This window comes from Xyrauchen texanus, chromosome 2 (genome assembly GCF_025860055.1).
Source record: "Xyrauchen texanus isolate HMW12.3.18 chromosome 2, RBS_HiC_50CHRs, whole genome shotgun sequence".
Classification (NCBI taxonomy): Eukaryota; Metazoa; Chordata; class Actinopteri; order Cypriniformes; family Catostomidae; genus Xyrauchen; species Xyrauchen texanus.
In genome coordinates this window covers 27,718,754-27,734,636 of record NC_068277.1, presented here as the reverse complement: position 1 = coordinate 27,734,636, position 15,883 = coordinate 27,718,754, and the positions used below count along the sequence as shown (strand labels likewise).

General features: G+C 37.9%; 2 protein-coding genes across 3 annotated transcripts in view; both read left to right on the top strand.

Moving 5' to 3' along the window:
- LOC127654065 (nuclear receptor ROR-alpha B) overlaps positions 1 to 6,791 on the top strand; it is an 81,090-nt gene extending 74,299 nt beyond the window's left edge. For both annotated transcript variants that reach the window (XM_052141040.1, XM_052141046.1), the window contains 3 exons: positions 1,768 to 1,878; positions 2,096 to 2,208; positions 3,405 to 6,791. In XM_052141040.1, the coding sequence (XP_051997000.1) occupies positions 1,768 to 1,878; positions 2,096 to 2,208; positions 3,405 to 3,569 (389 nt within the window). In that variant the 3' untranslated portion in view covers positions 3,570 to 6,791. The remainder of the gene's footprint in view (positions 1 to 1,767; positions 1,879 to 2,095; positions 2,209 to 3,404) is intronic.
- A 2,798-nt stretch (positions 6,792 to 9,589) lies between these two features.
- Positions 9,590 to 15,588, top strand: anxa2b (annexin A2b). Its single transcript, XM_052148536.1, has 13 exons — positions 9,590 to 9,695; positions 10,702 to 10,756; positions 11,243 to 11,336; positions 12,014 to 12,108; positions 12,489 to 12,602; positions 13,548 to 13,638; positions 13,722 to 13,801; positions 14,064 to 14,123; positions 14,320 to 14,413; positions 14,494 to 14,589; positions 14,901 to 14,959; positions 15,049 to 15,171; positions 15,293 to 15,588. The coding sequence occupies exons 2-13, from the start codon at positions 10,706 to 10,708 to the stop codon at positions 15,350 to 15,352; spliced, it is 1,017 nt and encodes a 338-aa protein (XP_052004496.1). The 5' UTR covers positions 9,590 to 9,695; positions 10,702 to 10,705; the 3' UTR covers positions 15,353 to 15,588.
- The last annotated feature ends 295 nt before the right edge of the window (positions 15,589 to 15,883 follow it).

Here is a 15,883-nt window from a genome sequence, read left to right as displayed (position 1 = left end):
GGGACGGTCGAGGCTACAGGCGCTGGCTCAGGGACGGTCGAGGCTACAGGCGCTGGCTCAGGGACGGTCGAGGCTACAGGCGCTGGCTCAGGGACGGTCGAGGCTACAGGCGCTGGCTGGGTGACCGAGGCATGCGCTAGCTGACCGTGACATGCGCGGGCTCTGGCTCGCTCACCGTGACACGCGCGGGCTCTGGCTCGCTCACCGTGACACGCGCGGGCTCTGGCTCGCTCACCGTGACACGCGCGGGCTCTGGCTCGCTCACCGCGACACGCGCGGGCTCTGGCTCGCAGACCGGGGCAGGCGCGAACCGGGAGGCAGAAGCCCGTCTTCTCACCCTCCTCCGGGCAGATGAAGTAGACCGTGCAGCCTCGATGACGGCAACAGGCATGGGGGTTTGCACACTGACCGTAGGGGCTGGCGTGACAGGGAGAGCTAGGGACGACTGGAGAGTCACCGCCGTGGGAGGGGAGGCAGGATCCTCATCCACAACATCCACAGTAAGTGGCGAGCCGCATACCAGCAGCGTCTCCGCCACAAAATCACAGAGCGTCCAGCCGCGTGTCGCCGGTGGCAACCGCTCCTTCAGTGAGGGGTTCAGGTTACCCCAGAAGAAAACCACCAAGGCCGAGTCCGGGAAGTCGGAGATGTTTGCCAGCTCAAGGAAGTCACGGATGTGGTCCTCCATCGGTCGGTCCTCTTGATTTAGGCAAAGCAGCTGGTAGTTCAGCTTGCTGAACCGCTGGATCCATAGTGTGGTCGGTCGTTCTGTAACGAATGTAGGAGTGAAGGCAGACGAGGAGGTGCGGATCCAAAAGCAGGTTCTTTATTATAAATCAAAGTGAGGGCAAACAAACAGGAACAAAGAAATATCCACGAGGGGAAAACAACATGAACATGAAAAACATCCACAGGCAGGAGAAACAACCATAACATTCACGTACAACAACATTCAACGACCGACAAGGGAATGAAGGAACAAACAGGGTTTAAATACACAAGGACAAGGGTAACAAGGCCAATCAGCAAACAGAACTCTGAAACAGGATAACAAGATAATTAACTAAAACCAATGACAAACAAGAACTGAATCAAGGTAAACAATGAACCAATAAAACCCAGATACAAAACATGGAGGGAAAACAGGATGTGACAAAACTAGGAACTGAACAGGAATTTTCAAAATAAAAGTACACAAAAGAACAAAGGACAACAATGAACATGACAAAGGCACATACTGGTCTGATAAGATTCAGAGTTTCTTGTACCGTATTTCCTTTTCACCATAAAAACAGATCTTTGTCCATTGGTATGCATGACTCCAACAAGAACCAAATAACAATAGATTATAATTAATTAAGAATCAAAATATTACAAGAATTGTCACATTTGGCTTAGCTTGAAAGCACACTAAAAAACCATCATGTCAAGTGTAAATTAGGCTTTATTCGAAACACAAAAGGTGACATTTTAATGACTATCCCAGTCCATCTTTTCAATGCAATGGCTTTAACAAATGATTCAAAAATATTATAAAAGTAGTCCAAGTCTTCTGAAGACATACAATAGGTTTTGGTGAGAAACAACCCGAAATTGAAGTAATTTTTCAGCAAAAATCTTGACATCCATTGCGCATTCATGAGTGCTGTTTTGTAGTGCTTACAACAACACAAGTTCTCACGTGAACATGCAAGCCACCTGAACACGAAGGAGAAAATAGCAACATTTCAGAGCTTTAACTACTGCTTTGTGTCTGTGGTTTTCCAGGCTGTGATGATCTTATCAGCTCTGTTTTTGAGTTTGCTAAGAGCTTGAACACTCTACAACTAACTGAAGATGAAATTGGCCTCTTTTCTGCTTATGTGCTGATGTCTGCAGGTGAGGGACAATAAATAAAGGCAGTGACAGAGATATTCATTAATGGAATTGAGATTGTAGCAGTTTTGCAGTGTCTGAATTCTTTAGACTTCAATTCTGCATGGGGCTGATTTACATATCTTTGTACTCGCTTGTGTGCGTGTGTGTGTGTGTGTGTGTGTGTGTGTGTGTGTGTGTGTGTGTGTGTGTGTGTGTGTGTGTGTGTGTGTGTGTGTAGATCGCTGTTGGCTGCAGGAAAAGACCAGAGTGGAGAAACTCCAGCAGAAGATCAAACTCGTTCTGCAACACTTAATGCAGAAGAACCAGAGGGATGAGGGAATTCTCACAAAGGTGCAACTCCCTCTGTAAAGGGGTAGTTCACCCCAAAAGTTGTTTCATCATTTATTCACCCTCATGTTGTTCCGTATAACTTTTTTGTTTTCTGTGCAAAAAAAAAAAAAGTAGTAAGGCAGAATGTAAGCCTCTGTCACGATTCACTTTCATTGTATAGATAAAGGATGCAATGAAAGTGAATGATGACTAGGGCTGTCAGTAGGCTACCATTTTGCCTGCTTTCTTACTTCTGTGGATCACAAAAGGAGATGCTATGCAGGAAGAAAAAAAGATTCAATGAAAGTGAATGGAGGCTGAGGCAGTCGGTCCTTAAAGGGATAGTTCAAAATGAAAATTCTCTCATCGTTTACTCACCCTCATACATCACAGATATGTATGACTTTCTTTCTTCTGCAGAACACAAATTAAGGTTTTTAGCTCTTTGGATCCATACAATGCAAGTGAATGGTGACCAAATGTTGTAGCACATAAAGTCAGCATGAAAGTAATCCATAAGACTCCAGTTATTTAATCCATGTCTTCTTAAATCATCCAATCTGTTTTGGGTGGGAACAGACCAAAATGTAACTTATTTATTTATCACTGTACATCTTGCCATTTCACTTTCTACGCATGGTTATGATGTCAAGCTCGATTACACTTCCTAGTGGTTGGCGCATACGCAGAGTACAAGATGGCGCTAGGAAGTGTAATCAAGCTTAAAATCATGATCATCAAGGGGACTGCTGATATCAAGTTTATAGTGAAAAAGGAGATATATTTTGGTCTGTTCTCACCCAAAACCGATTGGAGCATTTCAGAAGACATGGATTAATCATGTATTACCTTTACCTTTATGCAGCCTTTATGTGCTTAAAAAGTTTGGACATCATTCACTTCCATTTTATGGACCTACAGAGCTGAGATTTTCTTCTATAAATGTTAACTTGTGTTCTGCAAGTCACACACATTTGGAATGAGTAAATTATGAGATAATTTTACTTTTTGGGTGAACTATTCCTTTAATATTGTACCTAACATCTCTTTTGTGTGTTCCATGGAACAAATAAAAATTGTACTGGTTTGGAACAACATTAAGGTGAGTAAATTATGAAAGTTGTCATTTTTGTGTGCACTATCCCTTTAAATAAACACATTGCTACAGTACTAGTTATTTACTTCTCTGACCACTTGAATTTTTGATCCCGTTTTAGCTGGTCTGCAAAGTGTCCACAGTCCGGATGTTATGCCGTCGACACATGGAGAAGCTGAGTGCGTTCAGAGCTCTGTACCCTGAAATGGTCCACACACGCTTCCCTCCACTCTATAAAGAGCTGTTTGGCTCAGACTTTGAGCAGGCTCTGCCTCAGGAAGCGTGAAAGAGAGACTCATCCTGATATTGCATGGATCCAGAGAAAGAAAGAAAGAGAGAGAGAGAGAGAGAGAGAGAGAGAGGGAGAGAGAGAGATAATACTAACATGCTGACAGAAAATCTAAGCTCACTTCAGCCTCGGTTCATGTACACTGCATTCTCACAAAGCACTTCTCAGAGTACTGCTACACTTTAAACTTTGCCCCTGGCCGTGCACTAAAAGGCTGGGTGGTCTGAAGGAGAGGAAACATCAGAGACAAAAACTGGGCGTGCTGGTCGATATCTTGTAATGTGCATCAGAGTACTCCTCCATGCTACAGTTTAATCTTTTTGTGTCCTGTTCCAACTGCATGAGATCTCAGAGCAAACAGACAGACCCACTGTTTTTGTCTACCCCAGCAGTGCTCTCTATTGGTCATAGAGAGAAATTCAGAGACATCTGGGGTAGATAGAGACAGGAAATGAAAGTCTGGAGTAGAAATCCCTGTCTTTCTCCACCGGTGGCACAATGAACAGCCCACGTTGGTGCTAGAATCACATCACTGCCCTTTACTGACCTCTTCCACTAGACAGACATTCAGCAGGGACATCATTTGGCATAACCACTGCCCAAGCCCCAGGAGAAGACCGTGGAGATGCACAAGGCCTGACATAGGACTCAAAACTGTGAGACCTGAATCTCAATTGTAGTGAAACTTTTGACTGTTGCGTTTTCACGATCAAATAGCATATTCTGAGGCAGCGAGCTCACTTATACGTATATGTAGGCCTACTTGTTATATAGCTAGTTAAATCATGCAATGTATGATGTAAAAGAACCTAACAAAAGGTAGCACTTTGTGTTTTTCCCAGCAATAAATGCTTTGAATTCAATTTGTGGAGAAAAGAAAATCTGAAGGAACATGCTGTTATTTTAGATCTGTAAGATCTGAAATACTTGTCTGTGTTTTGATAAATTCCTGTCTTTTAAAGCCAGCTCTCATTGTCTAGATGGTGGTGTGACGCCATGTTGTGCCATAGTGATTCTGTAATTAGTTTTCCGTCAAAATGAGGTGATTGGAGAGATGATTGACAGATAAGGGGCATGTGTTGACATTCCAGGGGATCTAGTGGTTGATATTAAATGTCACGGTGATGGAGGTGGTTGGCATTGCTCCTAACTGACCCTTTTCAGTAAGATGAGATATGTGTAGAATTTCAAGTACTGCAGCTCATCAGGGAAGAGGAGAGGGAAACAACTGGTATTTCCTCTTTTCTTTACTTTTTATAATTTGCAGCTTTATACACAGGCTTGTTTCTAAAAGAAAGATGTCAGATCTTAGTCAACACGTACAAATAAGTCAAATTTAATTCATTTAGCATGCAGCCTACATGCAAGGACAGCAATAACCTTCATAAAAAAAGATGTTCTAATCTAACGTCTGTGTTTAAAGTTTTTTTGTAAGGGCTGGCACTGCTTTTCTTGTAGTATTGTCGTTAATATCTGTTTTCGTGAAAGACAATCCATCAAATATCTGACCTCATTAAAGGGTATATTGGGACTGCTCAGGGAAACTATTGTTTTATAGTTCAGGAGGAGAGTAAACGTGTCAAAAATTGCAAGGAGACGGCCGTGAAGTACAGTCGTTTGATAAATCATGTGCAAACTAATACAGTGAAATAATGTTCAATTGTTCTGTCCTCTTTGAGCATCAGGGTCAGCTGTGTAAATCAAGAATTATCCAAAACAATACTGAGCAGAAAGCAATAACAATGGCATAATCATGTTTTGAAAATGAAATTTGCATGCAAATGCTTTAATGCAGAACGTCATCATGTGGTTTTATTTGGTTTGAAATTTGCTTGGTTTGGCCTCTTTCATGTCCTGATAACTTTATCCCCTTCCTATTTCTTTAGAGACCTGATTTGACCTGTGTACTCTCTCTTTTAAGCAAATCCCTAAATCCCACTCTTTGTGTTGGTAAAATCGAACTATGGTGACTCATTAAAGGACTATTATGGCACTTAAATGGTTAGTAAAAAAAAACTTCTTAAGTTTGGTTTTAAACTCATCAATGAAATAAATTCATTGATTTCTGACATTATCAAGGTTCAGTATGGATTATTAACTGTTTATTATTATGACATTTGCAATGTGTGGTGTTTTATGTGTGCTAGTCCAGAGGCCTGGAATGTTCTTTCTTTCATTTGCCAATTCATTATCCTTTCAATGTTCATCACTAAGGCAGTATTGTATTTTTCTCTTGCTTTGGTTTTGAGGCATGAGTACTTAATCTTTCTATATACATTTTAAGACAAGTGTATCATCACAGTAACACAGTCCCTTTTATGGTTGTCATATTTTTCACTGACAAATGACCAAATGTTTTGTATGATATACAGTACACACCATGATATGCTAATTTGTGAGTCATGCTACTTGTTTGAGTGCATCACTGTTTGTACTAAAGAAAAACTTCCTTTTGTTTAGAAGATCCAGAATCTGCTCTGTACATTTTTCATCCTTAATTTTTAACCGATTAACAGAGGTTTTGTTTTAATCCACCAAAGCACTCTTTGAACTAGTCTCCGGTAGATCTTTAGGAAAAGTCAATTTCTTCCTACTTGTTTGTTTCTAGATAATTTGCCTTTTGTTTTGTATATACACCTGTACAAAAAGTATTGTTTTCTTTTAAATACAGTTTTCATCTAATGTTGTGATTTTTGTATTTAGAGGTTTAACCCCCTAAATTGCTTTTATTAAAGGCACATGTCACACATGGACAAATGGTGTGTTGAACGTGCTGATGATAATAAAAATCCCACAGCTTGTGATGAAAATTACATTTGTCATCTTTCTCTTGCCAATTGGTTTAATAATGCATTAATCATACACTCATTACACAACATAGAGTAAGAACTTTAGGCATCATCTATGGTTGTCATTTCTCTGATGATTTACATTTAAAATCAAACATCGATGTAGTCAGTGATTTACTAGTTTTGTGTGTGTGTGCAATGTAGAGTTTGAATAATTGCCCTAGATTGATGATGTTGAGTGAACTCAATTATCCAAGTTTCTGTTGACTGAAATTTTTATATATTTATATATATATATATATCAATATTTTTTTTTCCTTTTTTGGCCCAATTTATAATGCCCAATTCCCAATGCGCTCTTAAGTCCTCGTGGTGGCGAAGTGACACGCCTCAATCCGGGTGGTGGAAGACGAATCTCAGTTGCCTCCGCTTCTGAGGCCGTTAATCTGCGCATCCTATCACGTGACTTGTTGAGTGTGTTAACATTTCGAACTCACGACTCCAGGGGTGGTAGCCAGTGTCTTTACCACTGAGCTACACAGGCCCCACGTTGACTAAGAATAAGCCAAGAGAAATATTCAAATAACACTCACTATTCAGATTCCCAGCATGCACTCTAGCATGAATAAATTAGGCAAATTTCAGTTTTATTGTCTTTTCTTGTATGTCATTCCACAATGATATTGAGTGTGTGGAGGCTTCACGCCATCCACATGCGCCCACAGAGAGCGAGAACCACATTATTGTGACCAATTTCAGTTTTACTGTCTTTTCTTGTTTTTTTTTTTTTTTTTACTGTTTTCTGCTTTTATTTACACTATGCTTTTGGTTGTTGTGTTTGTAATCACTTTCAGTTAATTGATGTGTGGCAATAATTATATAAATAATCTGTGTCTTTGACAATGTTAAGTCTTAATATTACAGAGGCATGACATTTTGGTCTCTCATCATCAACTGGCCATGTACCATCAAATGGCAGTTAATTTACCTGTGACAAGACTACTTCTATGGTTATTAATCATATTAAATTGTAATATACGTAAGTCACTGAACTTGTATAGTTTTTAGTATATCAATATTCAGTTGTTAGTTAAAGTAGAATGAAGTTGATTGAACTAAGAATGTTAAGTTTACTTGGAAAGATGTTAAGCTCATTTAAAATCTTGATATTGATTTAACTCAGCTTTATGTTTTGTTTGAACAACTTTCCCTCTTAAGTTGACACAACTTCAAAATTTAAGGCAGCGCAAACGCTTACATTTTTAAGTTCAAACAAAAAGATTTTTATTGTGTGTGTGTGTGTGTGTGTGTGTTTGTGTGTGTGTGTGTGTGTGTGTGTGTGCCGTATTCTACACTAAAGGGAGCTAATGGCTCACAGACAGTATTTAGGATTAAGTATGCACACTCTGTCCTTTAAGAAACTATGTTTCACTCTTTCATAAAAAAAACTTTGCCTATTAACCCTTTAAATGGAAGGAACATAAAAATACCTTAGCAAATGAATGTATTTATTTTTGAGCAGTACATTAGGACTCAATAGTCTTGTGAAAAAGTTTTGTTTGAGGTTATCTGCCTTCTCACAGAATGCTGCCATGTTACTTTTAGATAAAGATATGAGCTGATTCCAGTGATTTTATACCACATCACTTGAGTATTTCCCTCCCCCAGTCTCTCAAATGTTTGTATCCCCCAGGATACATACCTTCTAAGGGTTGAAAACAAGGTTCTAAATACATGTGGCGATCTTAAAAACATACTGACAATATTAGCTATATATGATAGAGTACAGTTAATTATTATGAGCTACATTAAACATAAAGTAAACAATTTAAGGACATATGTAAATCTAATCATCACTGTATGATCTCGCCTTGCATCTGTTTATTCTCTGTTGAATTTATGAGCAGAAAGTCAAATAAATGTTTTTCATTGGTTCAGATCTGAAGTGAAAGTGTTCAAAAACAGTAGGTAATAGATCATTGTTAATAAGTTAATTTTCAGATTAACATGCAAATATTAATATTATGATTAAATTCGCCATCAATATCAGATGGACTGCTGCTTATATGTGTGTATGAGATAAATCACCACATAATGGTATGTGATTGCTCAATGCTTGTCACATAACCCCATGGATGCAAGATTAGAGCATTGATTGCTAAGGAATCATGTTGTGTCTGCAGGATGAAACTCTTCTGAGATTTATTCTAAACTATCCTTTAGCATAGAATCACACTCAATTGCTTTAGCTTTCAGTGTAATGAGACACAAAGGAGAAAATCAGTAGAAAATAGTGAGAGTACATTCTAACAATGTGTGATGCATTTGTGGGTGTGGGGTGTGGATGTCAGTGTGTTGTGTGGGCTGACTATAAAACCCAACCCACATACATGTTTATTACTGGTGCTACAAGTGAGAGTGCAGAACTCTTGTCGAGACTGACCTGAAATCTGTTAAGGAATCTCTGTGCTTCACCACCTTTAGCAAACATCCTTTGAAACCCCTAAACCTCCCCACTAATTAGATCAATACTACACACACACACACATATTTATTAGGGAATACAATTTGCTTTTAGTTAGTCACTTTTGTCATGTATTTTTTATTTCTGTAATATAGCTTCGTCTTCAGTCAAGTCTCTCTATTTTAGACAGCAAGCCAAACTTTTATACAAATAATATTCTCAATTAATGTATGACTATTTAAACTACATACATGGTGCTTTCTCATTTCTTTTAATCAATGTGATTGTTAGTTACTGAGTGAACATGTCGAAAATATTGATAAATTGAGTAATGATTAGCTTGGATTGGTGGAATATTTAACTGTGACTGATGGGATGGTTAATTGTGTTACAGTAATAATGAAATGCAGTTGAATAGTGGCTACTACAATATTTTGGATAAAAAAATCAAGTTATTAGTGTCAAACAGGAAATCTAAATAAAAAAAAAAAGGAATAAAGAATCATGTGTGCCATTAGAAAAGTACATGTGATTCATAGATAAAAAAATATTTTTATATTTTATTTATGAGGACACCAGCGGCTAATTTGAAATTCTTATATAAAAATGCAGGTTCAGTAACAATAACTGTAGCCTATAACTGGTATTTTGGAAGAAACTGTGGTAACCATGGTTACTTTGTATAATGGACGTGCAGCTCAGTAAATGAGTAACTGATAAGGGACTTTTGGGTCTGGGTGTGTGGGTTGATAGTAGGATAGGAGGAGACAGTGAGTCATTGACTAGATGCATTTAAGAGGTAATCCCATCCTGAGACACTCAGCTGGAACCACGCAACTTCAATTTTGAGCTCCATAGCATCTAACTAAGGTAAGACACATTCCTCTGGCTCTCAGCCCTATTTACATTTCTGTGTTGTGGTTCTCCCTTTGTTTAGACTGAGAAACTCAAATTTAATGTCTTTTAAGTCATGTAATATTGCTGCAAGATATACTGCAGTATACTGAACTTTATTGACTCCAAAGGTGTCACATTTGTTATTTCTGATTATAATTGCCGTTTCTCATTTTCTAGTCCAGAAAAATCTGCTGAAAGTGGTTTACAGGACATTGTTTTAGGTTATAAACTGGTCATTACAAGGTTATTATGCTATAAATGTGGTTTATGAGGACATTTCTAGTGCCCCATAATTCAAATCACTTAAAAACATACTAAACTATGTTTTTTGGAAAATGTAAAAATGCAGAAAGTGTTTTGTGAGGGTTAGGTTTATGGGTAGGGGATAGAATCTTTAGTTTGTACAGTATAAAAAGAATTACACCTATGGAGAGTCCTCATAATGATAGCTGCACCGACAAGTGTGTGTGTGTGTGTGTGTGTGTGTGTGTGTGTGTGTGTGTGTGTGTGTGTGTGTGTGTGTGTGTGTGTGTGTGTGTGTGTGTGTGATGGTCAGAGGGTTCAGCACTGGCCTGTGGAATGTATGCTGGGTGTTGGTCAGGGTGTGTCTGACCGAAGTTCAAGCAAACCCTCTTGTCTCATTTGTAGACAAGACAAAACTCACCTCATAATTTAGATTTTAGAAAGAGAACTATACGATTTCCAGGGAGAAGTTTAATCACTGCCATGTTGCTAAGCGACAATCAAACAACAAAAATGTATGCTTGTTAAATTTGGAACATGCACCTTTCTAAACTGTTAAATAGTGCAGGGCTTTTTTTTTAGACATAGAGAAAAGCCCCAGCAATCACTGTATCTATGACAACCATCACTACGACCTTTGAAACTAAGGGTGAGGTTGTATTTTACAGTGGCTTAAAAACACTGATTATGTCTCCTGTTTGATCTTTTCATTGCCTGTTTTGTCTGTTCTCTCCAGGAATATGGCTTTAGTGTCTGAGTTTTTGAGTCAACTCACATTGAGCTATGGAGGGGTAAGTATGACAATTGTATAATAAAAGCGACAACCATCCAGTGTCAGAAATTAACCTTTTTATTAAGTGGCAATAATTGCTCCTTGGAATTGATTTTCAGGGACATTTTTATAACAAACATGTCATCCATTTATGTCAAATAATTCAATTGAATCAATTAGTTTAAATTCTCAATTAGAACTATAAGGCTTTTATCTTTTAAATCATAAACCACAATCATATTGGCATAACCTGTAACAAGGTATTCCTAAAATAGTACAATACAAAATGTATCACATTTTAGATAACAGAGGGAAGGAATTCACTACGGATTCTTTTTAATATCTAGGGCATTTTTGTCACTTTCAATGGCATTTTTGCCCCAAGCTCCGGTTCATTTCTGATCTTGCTACCATTGCACATGACTATTAAAATGCAATGTTTGTTTTAGCCTAAATATCTTTTGACTCTATGGAGAATATTCTTTCTATTGGTATGTCTCTTCAGGAGAGAGAACCTAAATGTCCTACGGTGGTGGCAGTTTATGATTTTGACCCAGAGATGGATGCAGCCAGATTAGAAACAGCCATCAAAACCAAAGGTATGGTTTGGCACCTTAAATTCCTAAACTAAATTTGCTCCCAACATAATTTGTATAGGAACATAACGATTATATTTTGCACCATTATGCATTAAGCACAATGGAGTAGAGTCACCAATGTGCTGTAATTTTTGGATTGTTCTCCTGAAATGTTTGTTTTATTATTCTCTTAAATATTTGATTAGCAAACAAATGTTATGTTGGTCCTTCTGTCTTAAACAGGATGTGTGGTTGATTAAAACTCTTTAGACTTTGCACTTCAGACTCAAGTACATTAGGTGGTGAGCATTCCTCTTTTGAAACAGGGTTGTGAATACCTGGCATATACTCTATGAATCAGTGTCTTTAAGGGAGCAAGAACTTTAATTTCTATTTGGGAAGCTCCTGGAAATGTGTATAATTTGCCATGTCAATAAAGATAAAGAAAATATGTAATTGTATTGTAAGACAAAATATTACAGGCTATGATGTAACAGTTCTCTCTTGGAGTGCCAAATAATAAATGTTGTGTTGAACAACGGCCAACTCATGATGCACCTATTTAGTGCGTGTGTGGCATATTTTCCAGGTGCATCATTGCTAAATTAGGGCAATGAAAATATGTCCTTCAGGCGTGAGTAATGTCCTTATCTTAATGATTTAATATGTGTTAATTCCTTTGTAATTCATTCATTCAGGTGTTGATGAGCAGACAATCATTGACATTCTGACAAAACGCAGTTGCTCACAAAGAAGTGAAATCGCTTTTGAATATGAGAAGAAGGCAAAGAAGGTACATACCATAGTTATATAATATAAATATATACCTGGGTTCAGGGCTGTAGCAAGTGGGGTGAAAGGTGGTAACGATTCACAACTAATTTTAAACTGTATTTTTTAATAGGAAAGTGGCCCAGAGCAAAATACAGCCAGGGGGCCCAGATTACCTTGCTATGGCCCTGCCTGGGTTATCGAATCTGGGCTGCATTTCCCAAAAGCTTCGTAAGCTTAAATTGAACATAAAGGCCATTGGCGCCAATGGTTTCAACAATCTACTTAGGCTTACAATGCTTTTGGGAAATGCAGTCCTGAGCTGTAAATTGTCTTAAATTATTGTTTAATTATCCTGTGTTTCAAAGTTTTGATCAAAACTTGTAACTGTTTATGTTGAAGGATTTAGTAAGTGCCCTGAAGGGTGCACTTTCTGGCTCTTTGGAGAGTTTGATTCTTGGGTTGATGAAGAGCACAGCACAGTATGATGCCTCTGAAATAAAATCTTCAATCAAGGTATGTTTGACTTGATTTGTAATTGCTACTGGCTGTCCCCTGCTGAAAAATCACAGGCTAAATTCAGCTCTTACTCAAAAAAAAAGTATTTTTGCTGCTTGCTCAATTTACTGAATTAAAACAAACTAAAGCAACACTAGACCATTTTGTCACAACTTGATTTCATTGCATTCTATACATTTATAATTATAAAACTGACATTTACTTATTCCATTTGAGTTAGGACTACATGAATACCTTTTTGTGGTGTAAATGAAGCATTGATGAAATTGGGCTGGGGATTCCCATTTCCAAGCATGCTTTGCATAGGACTGTATAGTTAGAGTAATTGTTCAAATTAAGAGCTATTTCATGTGTTTTTGTGCAAAATGTATATAGAGGTGGATAATTGTTAGTGTTTCATGTTTTTTATGTTGAGATTGTGGTTACCATTGTGTTGAAGAGTGGAGCTTGAACTATTGAAATTAAATGTATTGTTAATCTTGTTGAGCAAATGCTGTGCTAAGCATAGCACAGTTACTAAACTGCACCATTTGGTGCTTTCATTAGCATGTATTTAGCATGCTAACATGCACTTTCACATGTCTAATTATGTTGGGTTTACACAATTCAAAGAGCTTCTTTCTATACAAAGTGTTGTGTTGAGTTAACAGTCATTTTAAAGTTGGCATGAAATCTAAATGGACCCTATTTATTTTATTAATTCAATTAATTATTACTGGTCTTATTGTGAACGATTCATCCATGCATATTTGCTATTTTCTAAAATCACTGTACACGAGTGAATCAAGTTCTGCCAAAGAGCAAAACTTTTGAGGGCTGGTTCACAGTCTAATGTTGCATCTCCTATTTAGAATATGTGAGATGTAACATATGCTATGTTAGATTTGTATAATATGCATTCTATATGTCTATAGATATGTGACAGGGTGCTGTATTTTGCAGGGTCTGGGCACTGATGAGGAGAGTCTTATTGAGATTGTGTGCTCTCGCAACAATGAGGAGCTAGTGGAGATCAAGAAAGTTTATAGAGAAAGTGAGTGAAACTAACCCATCAAACCATAATAAAGAAAAGTGCATATATACAGTTATTCATATCCCATGTCCCTTTCCCCGCAGTGTTTAAGAAGGAGTTAGAAAAAGATGTGTCTGGAGACACATCTGGAGATTTCGCTAAGCTGTTGTTGGCTCTTGTACAGGTAACATTGATTAAAAAGTGTTTTCTCATAAGCCTCATACAGTATCAATTTCCACCCCATTGCACTATATGCAATCCTTTGCAATATATTTCTTCTGTAAATCCAACATAATTTCCAAATGACATATTATATTTTGCTGCACTGTATATTTTGTTATTAGTTATACAGTCTATTGTACAGTGATATCAAATGGTTGTTAAAATTTCAAAAACACACTTTAAAAACCCTGAAATATTGAAGTGATCTTTGATTTTGTGCACAGGCCAAGAGGAATGAGCCAAGTAATGTGGTGGACTATGAAAAGATTGACAATGATGCAAGAGTGAGTGAAACTCTGCTTATCTGAGGAGATTCATATCACATTTTTAGCAATGGAATCTCACTGTCACAGAGACTGAATATTTTCTCATCACGCTTAAAGTAGTATTACAATGGTTCTGTATATTAGATTAGAAAACACTGGCATTACAAAACAAAAAGTTATTTTTTAATCATTTAATCATTATGGTTATGTTTAGGCTCTTTATGACGCTGGAGTGAAGAGAAAAGGAACTGATGTGATTACCTGGATATCAGTATTCTCTGAGAGGAGTGTCCCACACATGCAGAAAGGTTGCACATGAAAAGCTGTATTTCAATAATGTCATTATCATTATCAGTGCATTAACCTAATCATAGTCTCTTGTTTTCAGTGTTCGAAAGGTATAAGAGATACAGCCCATATGACATAAAGGAGAGCATTCGGAAGGAGGTGAAGGGAGATCTGGAAAAATCCTTCCTCACATTGGGTATTTATCAGCTGTCTGTTACTCACATAGGCTGTAACCCAGCTGTCCCTTTGGCAGATTTGATGATGGTTATGCCTGCTGGCTCAATTACTTTTACTTACTCTCTCTCTTTCTCTTTCTGTGGAAATCACTGTTTAATATCTTATTCAACATATTCACAAGCTGTTTGGTGAAAAACATTTTGTGGGATGCCCTGTGGACATTTTTAAGTGGCAGGAATCCAGGGGAGGACTGAATAGAGATGGCAGGACGCATAACTAAAAAAGAGAACATGTCATCTTTTCTTACGTTTTACCTCTGTCTTTCTCCAGTTGAGTGCTTGGAGAACAAACATCTATACTTTGCCAGTAGACTCAGTGATGCCATGAAGGTGAGCATCAATATTTGACCTACCTGTCTGTCCCAAAACACCTTAGCATCACATATCTTCACCTGAGCTTTAACCTTTGGTGTTTGCAGAGTAAAAGCGTGAAAGAGAAGGTCGTAACCCGCATCATCGTCGCCCGTTGTGAAGTTGATCTCATGAAGATTCGTGCAGAGTTTAAGAGGAATTTTGGAAAATCTCTGTACCAAGCAATTTCAGTAAGTGTCCAGTTCTCTCTATTGCTCTCTTATACGTCTTCTTTCTGGCTATTTATCTCCCTATTTATTCCTTCAAGAAACGTGTTAATCACTAATGTCCTCGTTTTGTCTCTTTCATCAGGAGCACACTAAGGGTGACTACCAGAGAGCTCTACTGAATCTATGTGGTGGAGATGATTAAACATCATCTTTTATCTTCTGCTGCAGATGACCAGAGCTTTCAGCACCGAAGACATTCCTAAACATGCAGTATTACTGGCATACTTTATGTTTTCTTGTTCCATTATGATTGATATTATTGCTATTTGTATTTAAACTGATCATATAATACTCAACACTGGAAAACAGAATGGATAATTTTAAATAAAATGTAAATTTGAGAAAAAATACTTGTGAAGGTGAATATACTACAGTATTTACCAGACTCTGAAACCATTCCTCCACTAGAGGTCACCAGAGTTATTTCTCTACTCGTGAGAGTTCAGAAATGTGAGTGACACTCACAGTCTCTCTCTCTCTCTCTCTCTCTCTCTCTCTCTCTCTCTCTCTCTCTCTCTCTCTCTCTCTCTCGCTCTCATACCCAGTTGAAACTCATTCGAAACTCATGAGAGTTCCATTCATTCAAAACACCTGTCAGTTAAGCCATTAAATTATTAGGCAGCAAGTTAGCTGCCTATGTTTTCAGATGCAGCCTTGGAGTCTCCACTAATGA